Source organism: Balaenoptera borealis (genome assembly GCF_965194805.1).
Source record: "Balaenoptera borealis genome assembly, chromosome: 11".
In the NCBI taxonomy this organism is placed as follows: Eukaryota; Metazoa; Chordata; class Mammalia; order Artiodactyla; family Balaenopteridae; genus Balaenoptera; species Balaenoptera borealis.
This window is the reverse complement of record NC_138868.1, coordinates 98767547-98794209: the sequence shown is the minus strand read 5'-3', so window position 1 is coordinate 98794209 and position 26663 is coordinate 98767547. Positions and strand designations below refer to the sequence as shown.

Genomic DNA, 26663 nt, shown 5'->3' with positions numbered 1-26663 from the left:
CCAAGACTCAAGCACCACTTTATAGCATTCATTCAACATTTTCATCTGCATTTCACCTTGGAAGACCAGCCAAAGGGCCCTGTTGTGTGTACTGCCTTCTTGAACTTTCCACTTGGTAAGCTAGTTAGTATGGGAATTGAGTATTCACCACCCACACACACAAGAATTTCATCAGTGTTGAAAAGCAATGGGAATAAGAGGGAGCTAGCCGTCAGCACTGCCGATCCAGGCCTCCAGGCCCTGGAAGGATGAAAAACACAAAAGGAACTAGCTGTGTAAATGGGAAATAAAACAGAGGAGGTGGTTTTACTGCCATAGATCAAAGATACTTTGCAAAGAAAATTATTTACGAATATTCCGCTTAGGTCAAGTTCTCATTGGCTAAACATTACAGGCTCATTCCTCCGGCACATCAATGATTGTTAAAGTAGCAGAACGACTACTCACCAAAGGTGCCGCTCTCTGTGACAGATGGTGCCGCCTGGGACTGAATATTATACATTGCTTCGTATGTACAGCTATCGATCTGCTGGTCACAATCACAGGCTCTGGACCAGAAGGAAAGTGGCATAATGATCTTCAGAAACAGAACTCTGTTATCTGCAAACTTATTAAGATATACCTATTCACAACTTCTCTAGACCCTGATTCTATCAAGAATCTCCATTCTCCTCTTGCCAGTATCACTAGTAAATATCAAAAGATTGACTCTTGTTACCAGCAGTAGCTGTGTATGTTTTTGAAATTACTGTGAGGTTGAAGAAACATTAAGTGGAATTGCTTACAGCTGCAAGAAGCTTAAAACATTAGAGGTTACACACATCTTTCTGCTTCATTTCTGGCTGGGTAATGCTATGTGCAGGCAGCAAGCCAAGCAGGTGAGTTGGTGTCAACTGAATCCCCAAATAGGATTGTCGTGAACCTACCGTGAACTCTGGGTTGTCTCCAGAGGCCACTTCACTTCTGGCTTTTGAAGTCCCACAGGCCTGGAGGAAGGAGTCATATACTCTGTGTCCTCCTCACTTTCACACTGCTCCCCAGCTGGCGGCTTTGGCACAGGAAGAGGTCTGGAAGATGAAGAATAAAAAACAGAAAAAGAAAACAAAAAGAATGAACTGCTTTGCGATTATCTGAAATAATTTGAAAATCATTGCAGAAGAAATATATAACATCCTACGATGTTCAAGATACTCCTAGTGAAAAACAGCATGTACAGCATGATTCCATACACACAAGACTGGCAATGAGCATATTACATGTTGCTGATTACTGTCTGACTCTAGGTGGTAAGATTATGGATAACTTATTTCTTTAGCATCACTTATCTGTGTTTTCTAAATATTCTTATAATTAACACATACTATTTTCATAAAGAGAAAAGGATCATTAAAAGGGTAATCCAAAAATTTTAATTCTTTTGGTTGATGATGTTAATAAAAATATACAATTTCATCTCTTACTCATTAAGCATTTTGGCAATACATACTTTAAAACATTCACATTCTTTTGTCACAGTAATTCTACCTTGGCTGCATCCCTGGCTATGTAAAAATATGTTCACTGAAGCAAAGTTATTACAGTAAAAGCTTTTAAACAAAATAAATATACAACAACAGGGAATGATTAAATATATGATGTTACAGCCACATTACATAATAATATGCAATAATTAAAAGTGAGGGGGCTTCCCTGGTGGTGCAGTGATTGAGAATCTGCCTGCCAATGCAGGGGACACGGGTTCGAGCACTGGTCTGGGAAGATCCCACATGCCGCGGAGCAACTAGGCCCGTGAGCCACAACTACTGAGCCTGCGCGTCTGGAGCCTGTGCTCCGCAACAAGAGAGGCCGTGATAGTGAGAGGCCCGCCCACCGCGATGAAGAGTGGTCCCCGCTTGCCGCAACTAGAGAAAGCCCTCGCACAGAAACGAAGACCCAACACAGCCAAAAATAAAAATAAATAAATAAATTTTTAAAAAAGTGAGGATTTTGGGGACTTCCCTGGTGGCACAGTGGATAAGACTCTGCACTCCCAACACAGGGGGCCCACGTTCGATCCCTGGTAAGAGAATTAGATCCCACATGTATGCCACAACTAAGAGTTCGCATGCCACAACTAAGGAGTCTGTGTGCCACCACTACGGAGCCCGCGGGCCGCAACTAAGGAGGCTGCAAGACGCAACTAAGGAGCCCTGGAGCTGCAACTAAGGAGCCCACCCGCCACAACTAAGGAGCCCACGTGCTGCAACTAAGGAGCCCGTGAGCGCCACTAAGGAGCCCGCCTGCTGCAACTAAGACCCCATGCAACCAAATAAATAAATAAAGTGAGGATTTTGAAGAACTTTTTAACTGATAGGAAGAAATGCCCAAGATATAATGCTAAGTTTAAAAAAAGGGAAAACATAATACTACATCTTGATCTAAAACATATATACATTTTACATGTCTATAGCTATGGCCAAGTAACAAGCACTGTCTAACCGTCTGCCTAGAACAGCTAGCTATAAAAGCAGGAAAATATGCAAAAGAAAGAAGGCATTGGAGAGCAACCAGGCAGCCAAGATTTGAGAGGCCAAGATTCCAGAGGCAAGGAGAATACACTGCAATAAGCCCCATATTAGAGGTTCTGAACTTGGGGTTTCAAGGTAGTTTCAAGAGACTGAGGAGAGAGGGATTGGAATTTGGGCCAAGGCACGAGGGGTCAAAAATCCTGGAGAAGGGAACAGTAGAGAAGTAGGTTTGAAATTCTGCCTGTAATTTTCCCCAGAGCTACTGCGAATCCTTAAACCACGTATGAGTGGGACTAGATTCTGAGAAACCAGGCAAAAAGTAGTAGTACTTTGGTTGTTTTGCCAAACTAGAGAGACAAAGTTGGAGGTAACAGACATGGCCTTTAAAATAATTATAATTTATATGTTCCATTAAAACAGAGGATGGAGAATTTTATTAGAAAACTACAGAATAATTTTTTTAAAAAATTCACATGGAAATTCTAGGACCTAAAAACACAGTATCTGTAAATACAATGGATGGATTCTGGGGCAGATTAGAAACTGCAAAACAGAAGATTAGGGAACTGAAACAGAGTAGAAACTATTCAGATTCAAGTAAAGAGAGGAAAAAGAATGGAAAACACGAAATGAGCATAAGAGCTATATGAGGTGTGGTGAAAAGGTCGAAATTTCAGGTAACTGGAGTCACAGAGCAAGAGGAGAAAGAGACTGCACTACTCAGTGTATTTTAAGAAATAGTGTACCCCTGAAACTAACACAACATTGTAAATCAATTATACTCCAATAAAAATTTTTTAAAAAAGAAAAAAGAAATAGTGGCTTAGATTTTCTATGCTGAATTTTTCTTTCTATTTTCTTCCTTTTCTTTTTTTTGGCCGCGTTGCCCAGCTTGTGGGATTTTACTTCCCGACCAGGGATTGAACCTGGGCCCTCAGCAGTGAGGGCGCAGAGTCCTAGCTACTGGACCGCCATGGAATTCCCAGTGGCTGAGACTTTCTAAAACTGATTAAAAACATCAAATGACAAAATCCATAAACTCTACAAACCTTAGAAGGATAAATATAAAGAAAACTACACAGACGCATTATAGTGAAACTGCTGGGATCCAAAGACAAAAAGGTCTTATAAGTAGTCAGAAAAAGAATCATACCCTTAAAAGAGCAACATTATGCTAACTTTCCAACAGAAACAATGAAAGCCAGAGGGCAGTGGGATGATATTTTTAAAGTGCTGAAAGAAAATAACTCCAGTTCAGAATATAGTTGACCTCTGAACAACATGTGCTTGAACTGCACAGGTCCACTTTTACCCAGATTTTTCCCCATAAATACATACTACAGTACTACACAATCTACAGTTGGCTGAATCTGCAGATGCGAAACTGTGGATACAGAGGGCCCACTGTAGTTATATCTGGATATTCCACTGCGGGGAAGGTCAGCGTCCCTAACCCCCAAGTTGTTCAAGGGTCAAGTGTACTATGTTTAGTGAAAATATCTTAAAAAAAATGAAAGTGAAGTAAAAGATATTTTAAGTCAAGCAAAATTTGAGAGAATCCATTAATAGAAGATACACTAACACCCCTCCTCTTTCTCTCTTCCCCACACCCCGTCTCTCTAAAGGAAGTTATTTGGGCAGAAGGAAAAAGATTCCAGGTGGAAGTGTGGTAAAGCAGGAAGAAATGAGGAGTGCTACAGTATAAATATGTGGGAAATTTAAACGTCCAGGAAGTGTTAAGAGGGGTTGATTCAAAGTAGACTCTAATGAGTCAAAGGTATATGTTGGAATCCCTAAGATAACTGTTAAAAGAGTATAAGGAATGAAACAGTATAATAAAAAATACTTTAATCCCAAAGAAAGAAAGTAGAAAAAAATGAACACAGAAAAGATGGGGAAAATGGAGAAAAGAGTAGGAACAAATATTCCAATTATTTTAAAACAAACAAAAAAAATGCTAGACTGGATTTAGGGGGGAAAAAGCCAACAAGTATATACTACTTATGAGAAACATACCTTCAATGAGGACACAGAAAAGTTGAAAGTAAAAGGATGGAAAAAGATCATGCAAACACTACAAGAGAGCTGATGTGGCCATTTTAATATAAGTAAAAACAGACTAAGGCTGGTTAGAAGCAGAACTAGAGAGTAAATGGAATAATCAAAACAATTATCATTTAGTTGATAATTCTAAATTTCTATGTATCCTAATTACATATACTAAATACATATACAATACAAACGGATAGACCTAAAGGAAAAAAGAGAGACCCACAATTATAGGGGGAGACTTTAACGCACTCCTCTTGGTATTTGACAGAACATGTAGACTTAAAAAAAAAAAATCAGCAGGAAGATAGTATAGTTGAATACAATTAACAAATGACACATACAGAATGCTGTGCCCAACAACTGCAGAATATACATTTTTATAAAATGAAGGTAGTAATATGTATGGAATTTACCATAAACTAGTCAATAAAGGTGTCAACAAATAGCACAAATTGAAATCACAGAGTATGGTTACTGACCACACTGGAATGAAACTAGGAAGCAGTAACAGAAGAGTAACCAGAAAATCTTCCAATGTTTGAAAATCAGGCAACACATAAATAACTGATGAGTCAAAGAAGAAATCACAAACGGAAAACCATATATTTTGAAGTGAATGATAATGAAAACAGGACATATCAAAATTTGTGGAATGCAGCTACAGCATCTGTTATGGACTGAATGTTTGTGTCCTCCCCAAAATTACTTTTGAGGCCCTAATCCCCAGTGTGGCTGTCTGTGGACATTGGGCCACATCTGAGGAAGTAATTAAGGTTGGATGAGGTCCTAAGGATGAGCCCCTGACTCAATAGGATTGGTGTCCTTATAAGAAGAGACACCAGAGAGCTTGCTGTCACTCTCTATACCTCTCTGTGTGTGCATGTATCAAGGAAAGGCCATGTGAGGACGTAGTGAGAAGGTTACGCAAGCATGTAAGCCAGTAAAGGATTCCTCACCAGAAACCAAATATGCTGACATCCCGATCTTGGACTTCCAGCCTCCAGAACTATGAGAAAATTAAATTCTGCTGCTTAAGCTGCCCAGTCTGTAGATAGTATTTTGTTATGGCAGCCTGAGCAGATTAATACAGCACGCATCTCATGGAGCTAGAAAAATAACAAATAAAACCTAAAGGAAGTTGGAAGAATAAAATAAAGAGGAGAAAGCAATGAAACAAAAAGCAGATACTCAACGAGGATTCTGGGAAGATGGTAGAGGTTGTCTGATGTAACTATTTTGGAACTCTAGAGTCTGTTGAAGGCTTGTAACTTCCAGGTGAAGACTGGGAGGCTAAATTGCTGTTAATTTCAGCTCTTAGCATAGTAGCAGCTACCCATTCTCAACCCTGCCACATAGCAGGCAGCTGTGCACACGTTCCTGGAGCAGCCTGCACACAGCTTGCAGGAGCCAGGGTGGCAAAAAGGACTCAGCCCTCCAAATATTGGGAATCTGTGTTCTGATCGCTGACTGCTGCTCCTGTTCACAGAAGGGCTGACAAAGGGGCAGCAACCACTGTTGTTGCACCTCCCAGCATTGTTGCAAGCCCCTCCTGCTCTGGCTGAAGTGACTTCCATGAGATTTTAAAGGCAGATGTGGAGAAAATCAAGAAAACGATGTGTGAATAAAATGGAAGTATCAACAGAGACAGAAAACCTAAGAAGAAACAAAAAAGAAATTCTGGAACTGAAAAGTACAAGTGAAATGAAAAAAAAAAATCACTAGAGGGGTTCAAAGGCAGATTTGAGCAGCGAGAAGAAAGAATCAATGAACTTGAAAGACAGAACAATGGAAGTTATCACGGCTGAGGAACAAACAGAAAGAAAAAGTACTGAAGAAAACTGAACAGAGCTGTGGGAGCTGTGGGACATAACACCACCAAAGGACCAACATATACATCGTGGGAGTCCCAGGAGAGAGAGAGAGAAAGGGGCAGAGAATATCTGAAGAAATAAGGGCTAAAAACTTCCCAAAATGATTAATATAAACATCCAAGAAGTTCAACAGACTCCAAGGAAAAGGAACTCAAAGAGACCCACATTTTCAAAAGACAAAGATAAAGAAAGAAGCAAAACATCACGTACGAGGGATACTCAATAAGATTATGAGCAGACTTCTCATCAGAAATTTTAGAGACCTGAAGACAGTGGACCGATATATTCAAAGCGCTAAAAGAAAAAAAAAGCTGTCAACCAAGAATCCTACACAGGCATACCTTGTTTTACTGCACTTCACAGATGGTGTTTTTTACAAATTGAAGATCTGTGGCAACCCTGTATCCAGCAAGTCTGCTGGCACCATTTTTCCAACAGCATTTGCTCACTTCAAGTCTCTGTGTCACACTTTGATAATTCTCAAAATATTTCAAGTTTTTTCATTATTATATTTGTTACAGTGATCTGTGATCAGTGATCTCTGATTTTACTATTGTAAAAATATTATGACTTGCTGAAGGCTTGGGTGATGGTTAGCATTTTTTAGCAATAAAGTATTTTTAAATTAAGGTATGTACATATATATTTTTAGACATAATGCTACTGCACACTTAAAACCACAATATCTCTGAGGTATGCCTGTATCTGGTAAAACTGTCTTTCAAAATTGAGGGAGAAATCAAGACATTCCCAGATAAACAAAAGCTGAGGGAGTACGTGACCACTAGACCTGCCCTGAAAGAAATGCTCAAGTGAGTCCTGCAGGGTGAAATGAAGACACTAGACAGTAATTTCTAGCTGTATGGAGAAATAAAGACTTTAATAAGGGTAAGTACATGGACAATTATAAAAGCTAGTACTACTGTAACAATGGTTTGTAACTGTACCTTCTGGTTTTTTCCAAATGATTTAAGACAGCAATACATTTAAAGGGAAAGTGTAAAAGCCACTATTACTGTAACTTTGGTTTGTAACTCCAAATCTCTTTTTTTTCCATAATTTAGGAAACTAATGCATTTAAAAGAACTAGTTCATGAACCCGTTTAAAAGAACTAGGGGCACACAATGTATAAAGATGTAATCTTGTAACCAACAACCAAAATGGGTGTGGTGGAACTGTAAAGGAGAAGAGTTTTTGTATGCTATTGAAGTTAAGCTGGTATAAATTCAAATTATAGTGTTACAACTTTGGGATGTTAAATGTAATCCCTATGGTAACCACAAGGAAAATATCTATAGAATATACACAAAAGGAAATGAGAAAGGAACTTAAACATTTCACCACAAAAACCCAACTAAACACAGAAGACAGTAATGCAGGAAACAAGCAACAAAAAACTACAGGGCATACCGAAACCAAATAGCACAATGACAGAAGTCTCTCCTTATCAGTAATTGCTTTAAATATAAATGAGTTAAGCTCTCCAATCAAAAGACAGAGACTGGCAGATTGGATTAAAACACACGATCCAATTATATGCTGTCTATAAGAGACTCTGATATTATACTAATATCAGACACAATAGAATTTAAATCAAAAAAGGTTACAAGAGACAAAGAACATTATATACACTAGAAGATTTTAAAAGTATAAACATTTATACACCGAATGACAGTAAAATATATGAAGTAAAACCTGACAGAATTAAAGGGAGAAACAGACAGCTCTACAATAACAGCTGGAGATTTCAATACGCCACTCATAATAATGGACAGAACAAGAGGACAGAAGATAAGTAAAGAAACAGAGGACTTAAACAATACAATAAACCAATCAGATGTAACAGACAAATACAAAAAACTCTACCCAACAATAACAGCACACACACTCTTCTCAAGTACACACGGGACACTTTCCAGATAGACAATATGTTAGGCCACAAATTAACTCTCAATAGATCTTAAAATATAGGTATCATACGAAGTATCTTCTCTGATTACAACAGATGAAGTTAGAAAATCAGTAACAAAAGTGACACTGAAAATCACAAAATTGTGGAAATTAAATGATACACTTCTGAATAACTGTGTGGCTGAAACCACACTGACTCCATTTTGTGAGCTCCATCTTAGGTAGGCCTGCAGTCCCACCCCCTCCCCTCTGTGTGACTGATCTTTAGCCTACTCACAAGGAATACACCCAAGCCAGATAAGTTCCCTACAACTTTTACCTTTGCTTCATCTGATATGAAAACTGGAAGAATGCCTTTTGCTGACACAGATGGTTAATGGTCTGTGAGGAATAATGGCATGAGACCCCTGGGGGTGAGGAAAAACCCCCAGTTCCTATTGCCATGGACATGCTTCTCCTTTAGCACCAGATTCTATCTTTAGCTTTAGCCCCTCTAAATTCTCCTGTACCCGTTTCGGTGAAGTGTAGTACAGCTGCAAATGCCTCTGGATGGCAGTCTGCCTGATACTGCCTGTATATAAGTTACCCACAATAAACTTCATGATTGTACTTTACGGAGTTGCTTGCTTTGTTTTTTGGTCTCCAAGTTTCTTCTCATTTTGGGGGATATTATTCAATATCCCCACCTTCAAACAGTAACCAATGGATCAAAGAAGAAATTACAAGAGATATTAGAAAATATTTAAAGGTGAATGAAAACAAAAACACAACATACCAAAACTTATGGGACACAGCAAAAAGCAGTGCTAAGGGGGGAAATTTATAGCTATAAATGCTTACATTAAAAAATAAGATCTCAAATCAATAATCTAACTTTACAACTTAAGGAACCAGAAAAACAAACCAACCAACCCTAGGCTAGAAAAGAAATAGGAAAGAAATAACATAGATCAGAACAGAGATAAATAAAATAGAGGATAGAAAAATAAGAGAAAATGGTTCTTCAAAAAAATCAACAAAACTGACAAACTTTATCTAGATGGACTAAGAAAAAAGAGAGAAGACTCAAATTACTAAAATCGAAATGAAAGTGGGGACATTACTACTGATTATACATAAACAAAAAGGATAAGAGAGTGTTACAAATAATTGTACACCAAAAAATTACATAATCTAGATGAAATAGACAAATTCCTAGAGACACAGACTTACCAAGAATAAATCATGAAGAAATAGAAAATCTGAATAGGGACTTCCCTGGTGGCGCAGTGGTTGAGAATCTGCCTGCCAATGCAGGGGACACAGGTTCGACCCCTGGTCTGAGAAGATCCCACATGCCGCGGAGCAACTAAGCCCGTGAGCCACAACTACTGAGTCTGCGCCCTAGAGCCCTTGCTCCGCAACAAGAGAAGCCACCACAATGAGAAGCCACCACAATGAGAAGCCCGCACACTGCAACGAAGAATAGCCCTCACTCGCCACAACTAGAGAAAGCCTGCACGCAGCAACGAAGACCCAACGCAACCAAAAATAAATAAATAAAATAAAACATATTTTTAAAAAAAAAGAGTGTGGTGTTGGCATAAAGACAGGCATATAGACTGATGGAATAGAGTGGAAACCCTAGAAGTATCAATAAATCCTCACATATGTGGTCAAATGATTGCTGCCGACCTTTTTGTTGTTGTTGTTTTTTGTTTTTGGCCACACTGTGAAAGTGCCCCGGTTGGCTTTTTAAAAAATTTCTTTTAGGGACTTCCCTGGTGGTCCAGTGGTTAAGACTCCATGCTCCCAATGCAGGGGGCCCGGGTTCAATCCCTGGTCAGGGAACTAGAACCCATGTGCCTCAACTAAGACCCGGTGCAGCCAAATAAATAAATATTTAAAAAACAAAAAGCAAAACCCAACCAAAATTGCTTCTTTGAAAAGATTAATAAAATTGATGAGCCCCAGCAAGACTGATCTATGTACATATACACCAAGAAAATAATGGAAAGAAACAGGCCGAAACATGATAATTTTTACATAATGGAAATACAGGTCAATTTTAATTTTCTTCTTTATACTCTTCCGGGTTTTCTAAATTTTCTACAAATAAGTTGTTTAAAAGTATCAACTCTACTGTATGAAATACAGTTTTAGTAAACTTACCTGGCAGCCAGAGAATAAATGGCGTTGGCAGATGCAGAAGGTTTGATTTTGGGATGCTCACACTCTGGACCTGCTAATGGGCTGCTATTCATATTCTGGAAAGAAAAGTGTTAAAAAAGAACCTTCTTAATACAGCTAAGTATCTCCTCTTACTTACTTAATCTATTCAAAATAACAAGAACAATCACACAGACACAGACCTCACCCCCAATGCCATGCTTAAGGATTATTATATGGGACAAAAGTATAGTTGAAAGTTCAAATGTAAGGCTTAGGGAGACAGTACTAAAAAGAGCCAAGGAAATGGGTTTTTTTTTTGTTTGTTCTAATTCTAGAAAGATTTGAGGAAACTGGCTGCCTGCACAAATACCATTCTAGCTTAAAAAATCTATACATCTTTCTATACTGATGCCACCAGAAAGTCAAACCTAATCCACTCTCACTAATTAGACTGCCTATCACATAAACGCCACTTAAATGCTAAGTTACCCTCCCCTTTCCCTTTCAACCAAGAAATACATAGTTCATTTAAGGACCATAGCATTTCTCAACTTCACCCTCCAATTCCATCTTTTTCTTGGATTTCTAACTACCTACTGGACAATTCTTCCTTCAATGGCTCATCTCAAATTCAACAGGTCTGTTGCTAGTTAGCCAGGTTCAAAACCTCTGGGGTGTGTGCATGTGTATATGTGTGTGTATGCGATTTTTCATCCTTTTTTCCACCCACTGACTGCTTTCAAGCCTTTCGGGGTCTTTGTTTCATGCTCCCTAAAGCCTCGACCTAAACTGGCTCCCCCTCCTGCTCCTAGACCAGGATTCTTCCCCTTGTTTACCCAGTACCAGCTATATGAGACCCCTTTGTTATTCCTCAAATAGACTCTCCCAAACTCACTTGCTCTTCCCTCATCCCGCGTTGCTCCAGGTCACTCCCCACACTACTCCAGGTCTTTGCTCAGAATTGTACCCCATCCCTCCATGTGCCTGCCCCATCCCAACTTTCCCTATACCCTGTTTTTACCCTATTTTTCTCCACAGCATTCGTCGGCATCCACTATCTTACATGTTTTGTAACTTATCTTGTTTATTTTCCATCTTTCCTCCAGTGGAATGTTAACTTTGTGAGGGCAAACTTTTTTGCTGAGTGCATAAACAAAATAACAAAAGAAGGAATATACCTCTCCCACCCCCCGTTCTGGACCCATTATCTCATGCTTATCCAATGGACTGCTAACCTCCCTTTTTTCAATCTATTCTCTTTCCAATCCACTCTGCATACTACTCCTAGATTCCTCTCTTTAAACCATCATTTTGGTCACGTCACTCCACTAATTTAATCTTCAGGTACTCTTCATTTATACCAAATAAATTCCAATTCTTTTGGAAGGGGGTATACAAAGTGCTCTAATCTAGCAGCAATGCTCCTTTCTAGCCCTTTTTCCTACTCTGATACACAAAATTTCTGTTTCTCTCAAATTAAACTACTTCTTATCCCACAATACATCTTGAGCATCTCTGTCATTGTAGGTCTATTTTAAAACTGTATCCACTTTGGAAAGAATACTTCAAATTCAGATGCCACTCTTTCCATAAGCCCTCATGATTGCTCTATCTAGAAATAATCTCTCCTTTCTTTAAAACTGAAGTGTTTTCTATTTATACTACTCATGGCATACACACACAGAAACACATTTATTGCATTAACAAACATATTAATATATACACTTCTTGAGGGTAGGGATTAATATTATCCCTGAATCCTGTACAAAACATACCACAAAACTGACCCATTCAATGTCATCCACGAATGTTTGTTATTAAGATAAATAATTTCAAAATCAGGACTCACCATGGAGGTATCCAGACTGAATGTGCTTCCGAGCCTAGACACATCGGTTCTGGGTTCCATTTGTGAGGGCAAGGAAAATGGAAGTGAGTGCCGGTTGGTTAATTCTCTCCCTGTCCAGGGGTCACTAGGGTTTGGGGCAACTACTGGTACTTTGGGGATTGGCCGAGGCAGCCATGATGCTTCTCCGGCGCGGCCAGAGGGGACAGGGGGCAGTTTGTCTCTGGACGGACAGTCGCCTGGTGTACAAGGCAAGGGGCGTCTCTGAGGCCGGGTTTCTGCTCCACCAGAATATGGCCGGTCTGGAGGGGGTGGTGGTGGAAGATCTCGAAGAGTGGGAGGTATTGGTAATGGTTTGTCCTTATGAAGGGAGCCAGAAGGAGCCTGTGGAAGCATGATGGAAGCAATCAATCAAACCCCACTAATCCACAACAAAGAATCAGAAAACGTAGAAATGGATAATGCTTTACCTTAGAAGCAGTTCCAAGACCAGAAGCACTTGAAGGAATAGATATTCGCTGTTGTAGAAGGTCAAGCCGTGGTGGCACTGGGGGAAGGGAAGCTTGTGGGGCCATGGAGAATGGAGAAGGAGGTCGTTCCACCTAACACAAAAAAAAGTTCCTAATAGGTTATTCTTGTCTGGAGGAGTGGCATCTCTCAACTCCTCCGAAAGATGTACACAACAAGTACTACATGAACACAGAATATACCAATGAGCCTGACTTTGGCTTAAGGTAGCGCTGCCTGAATTATTTCTATGTCACCAGAAGAGGGCGCTCTCAATCACAGAAATACCATGCAGATGCAAGCTACAGGCAAAATGTAATATCTAGAAAAGGCTGTGCTACATAAAAAGCTTCCTAGCTTATAATTTTAGAAAACTTTACAATTTCCCATATTTTCCTCTTCAGAAAAAGAAAAAATCTTTTCAAGATTAAAAACAGAAAACCATATTAAAAGAAAGGGGCATACATTAACCTCTCAACAAATCACCTAGGAAAATAATGATTAAGGGGCAGAATGAGGAAAGAAATCAAAGTTAATAAATTCTCCATGGGTTATTATGATTAAAAGAAAAAGAGAGATTTATAGGAGAAAATGATCAATGGTATTACTAAAAAGCATCTTTAGTTCTTCCAAAGAAATGTTATTTCAATTCAGTAATTAAAAGGGATAATTTTTTTTTTGTCAATTTGTATTCTAAAAATTGAGGTGCCAAATCAAAAGAAACAAATAAATGTATAACCTTTTCCATTTCCCTGCCTACAGCAGGGTGATGAGTAGCTGATAAGCTTGTCCAAGTAAGCTGTCAAGAGATATACAAGAATTTATACAAAATACTAATTCACATTTGCATTCCCTAAAAGCAAAATAGATGGAAAATAGGCAAATATGTACTACAAGCACTTATGTAAGATGACAGAGAAACAACCATCCCCATACTGAGTCCTATCATTAATGCTGGGAGGTGAACGAGGGAAAAAAAGGCTGCATCATCAGCTACTTGCTTTTACTCATGCTTAAGAAAACGGGCTCCATGTTAATGCAGCATGAGCAGCTAAACACCTCAAGGGTTAAGGAAGTGAAAAGTTATTAGTCAAACTAACTGTCACTTCATCATCAATATCTAGTCACTGTATCATGTTGATTTTTCCATAAAATAATCTCATATCTATATCTTCCTTTTCATTCTACTTACCAACCTCAGACCTGATTTATTAAAACCCCCTTCTAGTGATTCTCCCAACTTCTAGTTTCTTATCTCACCAAATCATTTTGCTCACCATTACCAGCTTAACCATCCTTAAATACTCACTAATGGTTCAAAAACTATCCATCAGTAACTTCCACTTTCCCATGTCACAAAATGTCACTTTCCTGCCTGGCTTTCTCAGGTCTCTCTAATTTGGTCTCCCTAACCAACAGCATTTTCCATAATGCCCTGTGTTGGAATTCCTACCTCCTTAACTTTGTTCAAGCTGTTTCTCAATTTGGAAGGCCCTCTCTGCCTATTTTGATCCCTCCCACCATCCGTCCCTCCTTCTCATTCCTAAAGGGCAGAGGACTGAGCTAATCATATTCTTCAATTCATGTTTCAATATCATAACCGACCCATGAGATGTTCTTTTATCTCAACATACAATAAAGTTCCAGAAAAGGATAAAAGCACATATGGGGAAGAAATTATCAAAGAAATAATACAAGAATATTTCTAAGACCTAAGGGACATAAATATCCATATAGAAAGCATTCACTGCATAGCTAGCCCAAAGAAAGAAAAGAAAACTAATAACCAATCAACCAACCAGTAAAACACTTAAATTTTCAGGGAATCAAGGATAAGGAAAATATCCTAAAGGCTTCTGAGGATGGAGGGAAAGGGGGTACTAAAGAGCAAAAATACACTAGAAACTAGAAGTCACTGAGGCTGTAACAATTCATAGAGCTGAATTTTTTTTTCAACCTAGAATTCTGTACCTAGTCAGTTTGAGGGTTGAATAGAGACATTTTAAGATATCAAACGTCTCAAAAATTTCACCTCTCACCTTTTCACAGAAAGCTATTTTGAGGGCATACTCCACCCAAATAAGGAAGTTAAAGCAAGAAACATAAAAACATGGGAGTTAAGAAACAGGCACTCCAACACAAAGGAGAGGCAATGAAGTCCCACGATGATGGTGAGGGGAGACACCTCAGGGTGACATGGAATGCAGCACACCCAGCGAAAAACCAGTCCAGACTGGAGCCAAAACATGGCAGACTCTCATATATTAGTATACTATATTACATAATATCTACTATATTAATATGTTAATAGAATTTACTCCACAGAAAATCATATCAAGAGGATGTTTGGTAAGACGTGGTAGTGACAGGTACAAACTGAACACTAAGGAAATAAAAGCAAATCAATTATTTCAGAAAAGCAGAAGGTTGTAAAAGAAAGCAAAAGTAATTATCAACACATTATAGTATATTACTTGATACAATAGGGAGCAAAAATCACTTAAACACTGAATACTGACAGAACCAAAAAACATTCAAATTAACTATAGTTGGAAGATAGGGAGTAGGAAGGAGGGAGATAAGACATTTAAATCCTTTTCTAAACAGATAACTAATATTGCAGAATCAAGAGAAAGCAGTATAGTATATGGTTAAGGAAAAGCTTTAAGAACCGAAAAATCTGAATGGGACACAGGAGTTAGAGGGGGTAGAAGCAGGGAACTGACATTTCTGTAAGCCTTTTAGCAATTCTTTTAAACTTAAAAGAATACTTTGGGAGTGACTTTAGGACAAAAAATTGGGAACAAATTTTAATGTCTATCCAAAAAAAGTTAAGATATTTTTATTCCAGTATTTTATTCATATAAAGTAGATAATGAACTATAAGGTACAAAGAATAATTAAAGATGAAACACCCTCTTAGAACCTACCATTCAGCTAAGAAATGAAACACCATGGCTTTCTGAAATTCCCATGTGCCCCACCACTAATTATATCCCTCTCCTCTCTCAAAGAGTTTAAATGCACATACTCTAATCTAGCAATTCCACTATTAGAAATTTACCCTACAGAGAGACTTGCAAAAGAATGTCCATATGTGTAAGCCTGGAAACAACAGGAATGTCCATTAAGAAGAGACTAAATGAATTACAGAATAGCCAAGTGCAAAACAATAGATGAAGCTGTTTTTTTTTTCTACTTGAATTTTTACAGTATGCATTTATTACTTTTATTTAAATGAGTAAATTTAATCTCATTTATATATATTAGCTACAGAAAAAACTGTTAATTTTCTTCTTTCCTCTAAAGTCCTAAAGCACTTAGACTGTGTACCCAACAATTTAGGATAATGTGCACTGCCTGGCTTGTATTAAATAGTGTTTCACCTGTATATATAGTCTCTTCCCAAATAAAACTACTTTCTCCTCTTGGGCCTTTGTCTTAGGTTTCTTATCCCATATAGCACTCAAGAGAGCTACTTAACTAGCACAATAAACAGCTTGCAAAAGTAATATGTGTTAACTGTGAAAAATTCAAACATACCATAAAATGAAAGTCCTCTGATCCTGTAGCCTCAGAAATAATAGTAATGTGATGTGTAGTCATCCAAATTTCCCCCCATGCATGTTAAAATAATTCTTTTGCAACTAAATAATTTTAACAGAAATAAGGTGATATTATATATAATATACAGTTGTTTTTTTAATTTAATACACATTGACAGCTTTCCACTTAAGTATATGTAAACTGAATTCATTCTGCAGAGCATTCTGTTATATGGACTGTAGTAGACAGAATAATGATCATGGTCCCCTCTCCCACAGGAAGATGTTCATGCCCTAAAACCTAGAATCTTCGAATCTGTTATCTTACTTGGCAAAAGGAACTTTGCTGATGTGATTAAGGGTATGTGTCTTGAGATAGGGGAATTATCCTGGATTATCCAAGTGGGTCCAATCTAATCACATAAGTCCTTAAAAGTTGAGAACCTTCATGACTGAAGGAGGAGGAAAGGAGTCCAGGAGCCAAAGAATGGAGCTGGCCCCTAAAAAATACCGTTAGCTGACAACCAGCAAGGAAACGGGGATCTTAATTCTATGACTGGCAAGGAACTGAATTCTGCCAAACCCAAATGAGTAAGGAAGGCTGACTGTATTCATTGCACTGTGCCATTTTATATAAGGGACTTGGGTATCTGCAGATTTTTTTATCTGCTGGGACTCCAGGACCCAATCCCCTGCGGATACTTTTTTTTGTTTTTTTTTTGGCCACGCCACGTGGCATGCAGGATCTTAGTTCCCCAGCAAGGGATCGAACAGGTGCCCCCTGCAGCAGAAGCGCGGAGCCCTAACCACTGGACCGCCAGGGAATTCCCGGGAAATACTTTTAATATAATATTACAAGGTGATAAGTTCTATGGCAGACATATTCATAGCATCCCAGAAACACTTGACCAGACCTAGATTACTTGTGGGTCTTGGGGGTGAGGGAAACAGGGTAGAGTATGGAAAGGTTTCCTAGGAAATGAAAACTAAGCTAAATTACATAGAAACTATCAAGACAAAAGCATGGAGAACTTTTTAGTGGTTCAGCCTTGCTGGATTACAAAATACAAAGTGGAAAGGATTACCAGGGCAAAGTGCCTAGAAAAGAGAATGGACTTATTAATCCACTAAGTAATGAGAAGTCATTAAAGAGTGTGAAGTAAAGGAATGAGGTAGTCAAGGCATGTGCTGTAGATCAATGACTCTGGAAGCGGGGCGAACAAATGATTGTAAAAGCCTGAAATAAGGCAGTGGCATTGAGGACAGAAAGGAAAAGATACACTGGATACAATCATTTAAGAGATAGAATCCATCCTTTCAATATTTATTGAGCACCTACTATGTGCCAGGCAGTCAGGTGCTGATATAAAAGAAAGCTTCTTTTGTACAAAAAAATGCCTCCTATGAAGTTATAACAGTCCAAACTAGAGAACTGACAGCAAATTAGAACCTCCGTTTGCCCTATATTTATTAAAATCTTCAATGACTGCCTTACTTCTAATTAGTGAATAAATCCCTGTTTTACCCTACCACTGACGTAACAGAACTTGGTCACATCCTTTCTTAGCCTTTATCTTTCCCATCTTTACTAGGACCTTTCTAGTTTGTTTAGTTTCTGTATGGTACCTCCTATCACCCTCCAATCACTGTAGTTGCCATTTATTTGGTTGTTAATGGTGCCTCATTTCTCCCGCCCAAACCTAACTTTCCAATGCCAAGACTCCGTTAGAAAAAAAGACAAGGAGAAAATATTCTATTCACAGTAGCAAAATGGGTCCAATTCTTTTACTCACCCTTCATTTTCTCCACCAAGCAATCTGAATAGAGCCCAGTTCTAGCATACAGACAATAAGAGCATGGGCCTTGAAGCCGGAATGTCTGGCCACGGATTCTGGTTCGACTTACTAGCTGTGTGACCTTCAGCAAATTCCTTAACCTCACTGTGCCTTGGTTTCTCCCACTGCTAAATGAGGATAACAGTAATATCTACTCATAGGGTTACATGAATATGTATCAGTATAGGATTATGAGTTAAAATCCTTGTATTTTGGATGTCATTAAGTGCTCTATTGCTTTAGGACACAACTGATAATGGATTTTGCCACAGTCTCTTAAACTGAAGCTTACCTTGGCACCAGCCAATTCCTTCATCATGAAGAGAGAATCATCAGCTCGTTCATCATCATCATCATCATAATTTGGGGAGGGAGCTCCCTCTGCTCCTTGCCTCAACAGGCTGCCACTTCCTCTAGGATCAAAGGGATCAACCACAATGGGCTCAGTACCTTTAATTTCACATCGGCAGAAGGGACAGCCCTGGCCTTCTGATTCCTGCAAAGGAAACAGGAGATGGTAACAGACACATCTGAAAGTTCTCAAAATATTCGTCCACTAAAAATACATTTCCTAGAAACAAAAAAAGAATCAAAAGTTTAGAACCTACCCCACAAACCAGGCCATTCTTTATATCCATAAAGGATATATAATCCCCAATTCTTCATTGTCATTACTTAGCTGAGAAAAAGCATGGTTTGGATCCATACCTGCCAGGATGTTAGACAGGATGTGCACATGAGGTGTCCACAGGGTTCAATCTTTACATCTTTATCATTTTCAGCACATATTTTACACAGCTGGAATGTGGAGCCCATCTCACAGTATAATTCATATTGTTCCTTTGATTAAAAAGAAATTAAGAGATTATTCAGCCTATTGCAAATATTTGTTGAATGAATGACTGCAACTGTAAATGCTAAAAACAGGAAAATTGAAAACTGTTACTTTTAATACTAATTTTGCTTGTATAAATGTGTCACAACAGTGTTCAATTAAAACAGAAAGCACCTAGTCTTGGTCCTACTTTTTTTTTTTTTTTTTTGGCCGCACCCTGCAGCATGTGGGATCTTAGTTCCCAGACCGGGGATCGAATCTGTGCCCCCTGCAATGGAAGCACGGAGTCTTAACCACTGGACCACCAGAGAAGTCCTTTGGTCCTATTTTAAGAAGCACAGTTTAAAAAGAAACCACACAGGATTTTCCTGGTCTCGCAGTGGTTAAGAATCTGCCTGCCAATGCAGGGGACACAGGTTCAAGCCCTGGTCCGGGAAAATCCCACATGCCGTGGAGCAACTAAGCCCATGTGCCACAACTACTGAGCCTATGCTCTAGAGCCAGCAAGCCACAACTACTGAAGCCCACGTGCCTAGAGCCCGTGCTCTGCAACCAAGAGAAGCCACTGCAATGAGAAGCCCGCGCACAGCAACGAAGAGTAGCCCCCACTCGCTGCAACGAAGACCCAATGCAGCCAAAAAAAATTAAAATAAATAAATTTATTTAAAAAAAGGAAAAGAAACCACACACACTTAAATTCACTAATCTAGCCAATGGTTTAAAATTTAAGTGTTCCAATCACTTAATATAATTCTACTGTCAGTTCTGCAAAGTAATATACAAAAGCTTGGCTCTAGTAATATGGTTATAATTTAAAACAAAGTTCACCTGGGTCACTTTGATGTGGTCTTGGGGAGTTGGTTCACATAAGCCTGTCAGGTCTGGATTCTGATTCCGTCCATCAGGGAACAAATAGCTATAAAAAGAGTAACCAATCTTGGGGTTCTATTGAAGCCAATTTATCACTGCTTACTAATATAGACAAATGTTAATCTAGGAATTCTCTCATTCTAAAAGGGCAATTTTGCATAAGTGCAAAGATAAATTTTACTAGTACTTCAAAAAAATTAAATAACACAGATCAGTTCCAAGAAGATACTCTCCAAACATTGATATTCTTTCTCCAGGGCACAATGCCACAGGCTCTATTTTAATCAAGGGATTGACAAACTTTTTTGTAGAGGACCAGAGAGTAAATATTTCAGGCTGTGCAAGCCGCATTAAGTCTATGTCACATATTCTTCTTTGGTTGTTTTTTTAACAACACCTTAAAAAGGAAAAACTATCTTAGATGCAGGCTGTACCAAAACACCGAGTCTGTGGGCCGCAGTTTACTAACTCCTATTTTAATCTGTGGATGGCCACAAAGTGTAAATTCTTAATTTAAACGACATTTGCTTTGACCAAAGACCTGAAATACCTTTGTTTACAGATTTAACACTGAGAGACACTAATTTAACCACTGGACCACCAGAGAAGTCTGTTAATTTAAAAGAAATGTAACAAGAAGCAAATTAAGCCACCAAGATCAACTACCAGGAAGCTTCTAGCATCAAACTGCTCTGACATTTGGGGAAGTACCCCTTTCAGCTCCAATGTTACTGTAGAAGATGATGCATAATGGAAAATGGATTTTCCTAATCACTTTAAAACACAAGTAGTTTTCTGATACCTGGTCAACTGTTAGTATTTTTAGTGCTTACCAACTGATAATCAATTTGAATTCCAAAAGGAATAGCAATTCTGGAATAAATAAGAACTTAGTCATAAATATTAGCAGAGGTTACAAAAGCCCATAGCCTGAAGAAATGCTGCTGAATCAAAACGAAGTTAGGATGAAGGCAGATGAAGGCCATTGAGCCTGCTGCCATCAGGAACATCTAATCATTCTAATGTTGGCTAGTCAAATAACAGGTAACGTTTTCTGCTAATTGGTATATTTTAAAATCTAGTATAGATTTGAAAATAAATTAACATTTAGAAAAAAAGAAAGATAAAATTTACTCAGGGTAACAAGTGAAGTAGTAGAGAAAAATAATTTCACTCAAGGAATCCTTTCAAAATAAAAACAAAAGTCCTACTGGGGGCTTCCCTGGCGCAGTGGTTGAGAGTCTGCCTGCCGGTGCAGGGGACGCGGGTTCGAGCCCTGGTCTGGGAGGATCCCGCGTGCCGCGGAGCGGCTGGGCCCGTGAGCCACAATTGCTGAGCCTGCGCGTCTGGAGCCTGTGCTCCGCAACAAGAGAGGCCGCGATGGTGGGAGGCCCGCGCACCACGATGAGGAGTGGCCCCCACTTGCCACGACTGGAGAAAGCCCTCGCACAGAGACGAAGACCCAACACAGCTATAAATAAATAAAATAAACAAACCCAAAGTTTAAAAAAAAAAAAAAGTAAGCTGAAATATTAAAAAAAAAAAAAAAAGTCCTACTGAAGCTGAAAATCCAAACAATATAACCTGTCAATATGTGTACTGAATCTTTATCTGTAGAAGAAACCTGGAATAAAGTCATTAATGATGCAGTTTTACAGCCCCTAAGTTCCTAGACTCTAGCAGATGGAAAACAGTATGTACTCACAAGCCTTCCCTGAAGCCATCAATCAGCGCTTGGAAGAGAGGTTTATTGTGAGGGATTGTCTGGAGAATGTTCCCATCAGCAGTGACATACCCAATAGCCCACTGACCCAGACGAGTACAGCTCAGCCGGAAAATGTAACTGAGAACAGAGAGAAACAAAATCTTTAATATACACGCTTGCATTAGGGTGGAAAGACAAGACAGAGACAAAAATCAAAAGGACCATCAATAATAGATTCTTCAGTGGCTTCAGACCAAAAGCAAAAGACATATAAGCTCAATTCTTAAGTGGCTTGAAAGCATTTATCAAATCATAGTATCTGAATAAGTCAATTCCTCTGATAGACAGACATCAATCCTGACGCAGAAATGTGGTCACTGGGGAACTAGTAAAAGATCATATTTCCTCTATTTCAGCAAAGGTCACAGGAGAATAAAGTTCAAGTGAATAAACCTCTTTGCTTCATTGCACTGACCTGCCAGGTTTGTGAATGAATTTCTGGAGCCGAGCTTTCACTTCATCATATGTCAGGAAAGCCATGTAACCAGGATGAGTTACAGCAAGACTGTTCCAGTTCCTGAGCAAAGAAGACCAGGGCTAAGGAAACAAGAGATCAATCAGACCATTTGGCTCAAGACATACAACCAGCCTCAGAGCAATGAAGAACAAAAGGAAAAACAACCTGAATTCTCAATTATAAATTCTCCATTTAGTGTCACATATTTTCAATCATGTTGTTACTTTAAGGGAAGACAAACATGTTTGGGAAATAAGAACTCTGAAAAGCTAAGAAGAAAATTACACATGCTTATAGGGAGAAACTTAACTGTACAAAATGAAATTCAGAAAATTTCCAAGCAGCTCTAACCAACAGTAGTGAGGCTAAACAACAAACAAAAACAGAGAAACAGGGCAAGGCCTAGATGTGCAAGTAAGAAGTTTCAAATAAAGGTTTATGCAAGGTGGCATATCCACCCATTGTTTTTAGAAAAAGAAAGAAATGAGTTCTTTGTGAAGCATCAATACATCTCAGTATTAACAATCAAGAATTTCAATAGCATAGGAGAAAAAGCTAGAAACATACATAAATGTTCAATAACAGAACTCATTAAATATATTATACCCATCTTTAGGATGTTCTACAACCATTAAAATGATGCAAAGAAGAATATTTAATAATAGAGAAAGATTATACATGTGAGGGGAATAAAGCAGATTATATAGTTATTCTTTTTACAAAAAAATATATGTATATATAAAATACAAAGTAGTTTTAACCTTTTTTTTTTTTTTGGATATAGTTTCTAGAATGAATAAAAATATTTTCAAAATAGGCAAAAATCCCAAATGTCCAAATGTTATTTTTTAAAAAGGTTTCTCTTCAGAAAAATAGCAATAACTAGTTTAGCCAACATTTTAGTATCCTACCTGAAAGAGTCGTGTAAAGATGTCAAATTCAAACACTGAAATATAATCATTGCAGGTCAGATCAATAGTGGATTTCAGAGCCATGGCCTCCAGCCCAGAACTGATGGGATGTACTTCATGAAGGGCCTGTCTGAAGCTCTTCCAAGGTACTATTGTCCTAGGATGGGAGTGGGGGGTAGGAGAGAAGGCACAGAGTGAGATAACAGATAATTTCAGGCATTGCTACATTCAAGGAAAAGAGAGCCACATTAAGCTCTCAATATCAATTTCAATTTTCTTAAAGAAGCTCAACTATATTTTACATTGAGAACAGAAAGGGCATAAATGATACATTTCTTAACTTTCTAATGAATAAATTAATAATAGAGACATCTTTTTCTACTTTTCTTTGGCAGAATGCCACAAGTTCATTCCCTTTCTCATCTTTCTTCAGACATTTGTTCTATTAGAGAAGCATTGGAAAGAGAGATAAGATTATCCTTTTGTATAACAGATGTAACCTGTGTCCAGATCTTTACTAACTGAAAGCTTGTGTTTAACTTCTTAAAAGCACATAAAACACTCTGTGTTCTTTTGAGGAACCCACACTATCAAGGACTTCACTAGAGGAATATAGGCTTAAGGTACAGGAAGAACAGAGTTCTGATAGAGATGAAGAAGAAATTATTTAACATAAGAATGATTAAACCCCAGATATGGCTAGCAAAAGATATTGTGGGATTTCTATTTCTCAAGATCTTAAAAAATAAAATAAAATCTCATTGCCTTTGAAAAGTTTATGTATTCACCTGCCTGAAAGTAAGAGAACAAGTGGCGTTTCAAGCTCTTTTCTAATGTAGCTAGTTATTAAGTTAAAGGAAAAAGTTAAACTCATTCCCATTCTCTTCAACTAAGTTTTTAAAAATCATTAATTATTCTATATTTAATGTTTAAACATGATTTTTTAAAATAAATCAAGCGTTTAACAAACGTCAAATCAATATGTAGTATATACCTGAAACTAACTTAATAGTGTGCGTCAACTATATTTCAATTAAAAAGAAAGCAAGAAAGCATTTAAAGGGAGATTTACAATAGGATCTGTATATTCAACTGAAAAATTTTATTGTTTTCTACCTTTTCAGTTCTTTGAACCAAAATTTCAGAGGCTATTCAAGAATATTTATATTAATACTTAGAAACATAAACTTGTCTCATAAAACTGTCTATATAATGTAAGACTTCTGAATATCAAAAAGACGATATAACAAAGTGGAAAGACAAGCTGTAGACTAGGAGAAAATATCTCTAATGTAAGTGACTAACAAAGAGTTAGTATCTTACAAGAGGAAAAAGACAAACAACTCAATAGGAAAATGGACAAGTCAGGAATAGGAATAGGAAGGTCAGAATAAGAATCTTGATTGGTGACAAATGTGAAAAGGTGCTCAAGCTCCCTTGTCATTTAGGAATATAACGCAAAATATGATACCAATTCATATCATCAGTGTTAGTCAAATTGCAGAGCTACTGGAACATGTGTACACTACTTATAGGAATATAAACTGGTACAACCACTGTGGAAAGCAATTAGGCAATATTTGGCAAAGCAGAAGATGTGAAACCCCCTGACTCAGCAATTCCACTTCTAGGTATGTAACTATTGAGAAACTCTTGCATATGAAGACAAATACAATTTTGCTTTCTGCAGCACTGTTTTGCAATAGCAAATAGTTTGAAATGTAAATGTCCATTAACAGCATAATGGATGAGCAAAGAAAGAGAAGAGCATTCAATCAAAGAGCGTGGGTTTCAACGGAACTGCAAAGGTTTATTTCTTTTAAAAAAAATAATCAGAGCAAAAAAGGTTGGGAAGTAGGTACACACATATTATTTTTCTGTTTCCCATGTTTTAAATATTCCATCAATAAAAAACTAAACAAAAACCCAAAACACAAGCTTCAGTTCTTCATAGTTCAAATTCATTATTTTGAGTCTTACTTTTCCCCAAAAGCTTTCCTCCAAAATTCTGCAGCATCTGCTTTAGTAATCCGAAATGTGTCTCCCTGAAAGAGTCCACTTGGAAAGATTCCTTTTAGTTCTGCCAGCATGTGGCTGAAGATCAGGGACAGTTTGGTTAGGTTTCGCCTACAAATGATCAGAAGTGCAATGATTAAATGAACACATAAAATTATTTTTATGTTAAATGTGCTGAATTCACTACACCAGGTGTGTAATTATAATGCAAGAAAGACTGCTGCATTCACTAGGTCCACTCCTTTCCCTCTGTTCAATGTTATATGGTAAATAAGAAAAATTAAACAGTAATCTATTTTAAGACTTTTAATCTTAAATTAATCAGACCTAATAACTGAGCATAAACTTACATGAACAAACTTACTTTTTTAGGATGACAGGTAAAGAGGACTCAACAAATAAGTGTAAGAAGTTGTACACTGCTATAACCATTCACTCACAAAAGAAATGTTAGAAAAGCAAAATGTATTATTTCCTGTTTTGCATGAACTAATCTGGATGTTTAAATTACCACAACTCATCTAAATTAAAAATAAAGGCTTCCCTGGTGGCTCAGTGGTTAAGAATACGCCTGCCAATGCAGGGGTTCGAGCCCTGGTCTGGGAAGATCCCACATGCCGCGGAGCAACTAAGCCCGTGTGCCACAACTACTGAGCCTACATGCCACAACTACTGAAGCCCACGCACCTAGAGCCCGTGCTCTGCAACAAAGAGAAGGCACCGCAATGAGAAGCCCGTGCACCACAACGAAGAGTAGCCCCCGCTCACCGCAACTAGAAAAAGCCCGTGCGCACAGCAGTGAAGACCCAACACAGCCAAAGATAAAATTAATTAATTTTTTAAAAAGTCAATTTTTGTCATACAAGTGGACTATGAAATTTCAAGTCAATTCATGATCAATTTTATTGCCTAAAAATTCTCTTTAATACAGATAGATTTTTCTCTTTTAATGCTATACTGGAGGGTCACCACTAGTCCCATCTTTGTCTTTCCTGGATAAAATGCTGCACTAAGTCTCTATAGCCCTAACTTTTCTGCAAAACACTGCTGAAATCTTTCTAATCAGCTTTTCAACAAATCAGCTTCAGCTTTTTGATATTTGTCTTCCTGCACTTGTATCAAGTTATATTCTTTCTAGTTTCCTATTTCTGAAAGCACCTACAAAAGTGATAAAATTAATATTCTTTGAAGACAGCCTAAAATAATTCATATGCTAAATAGCTCAAGTAAGATAAAAAATACAAGCACTTATCCAATCCCTAAACTCCATTAACTGTTTTCCTCCTGGTACTTTGAGAGCCTTCAATTATTGCTGGTTAGGACTTTTACTATTTTACCAAAGAGGAAACAAAAATAGAAACTATCGAGAATATATCACAGATAACATGATAGAAAATCTGCAAAGCACAAATTAGTCCCAATGACTTCCCAAAGACTTCTGCAGGACACCAGACTGCATTCAATATTTATATAACATTTTGCCAAATGTTAATCCTTAAAGATAAGCAGGAGAGAGTCCATGATTCCCTTAAGATATGCTAAGCTGTTGAGAACCTACTATGTGTAAAGAGCTATGCTAAACA

General features: G+C 38.0%; 1 protein-coding gene across 3 annotated transcripts in view; it reads right to left on the bottom strand.

Moving 5' to 3' along the window:
* Nucleotides 1–26663, bottom strand: part of CBL (Cbl proto-oncogene) — an 89628-nt gene that overhangs the window by 9811 nt on the left and 53154 nt on the right. Inside the window, exons 3-15 of one of the 3 annotated variants that reach the window (XM_082342749.1) lie at nucleotides 25045–25191; nucleotides 23065–23221; nucleotides 22112–22233; nucleotides 21637–21774; nucleotides 19890–19977; nucleotides 18935–19066; nucleotides 18519–18722; nucleotides 13586–13645; nucleotides 12810–12941; nucleotides 12343–12723; nucleotides 10494–10588; nucleotides 927–1067; nucleotides 448–548 (exon numbers count right to left, since the gene is read on the bottom strand). In XM_082342749.1, coding sequence (XP_082198875.1) covers nucleotides 448–548; nucleotides 927–1067; nucleotides 10494–10588; nucleotides 12343–12723; nucleotides 12810–12941; nucleotides 13586–13645; nucleotides 18519–18722; nucleotides 18935–19066; nucleotides 19890–19977; nucleotides 21637–21774; nucleotides 22112–22233; nucleotides 23065–23221; nucleotides 25045–25191 — 1898 coding nt within the window. The remainder of the gene's footprint in view (nucleotides 1–447; nucleotides 549–926; nucleotides 1068–10493; nucleotides 10589–12342; nucleotides 12724–12809; nucleotides 12942–13585; nucleotides 13646–18518; nucleotides 18723–18934; nucleotides 19067–19889; nucleotides 19978–21636; nucleotides 21775–22111; nucleotides 22234–23064; nucleotides 23222–25044; nucleotides 25192–26663) is intronic. The other 2 variants (XM_082342751.1, XM_082342750.1) reach the window with 2 other exon arrangements.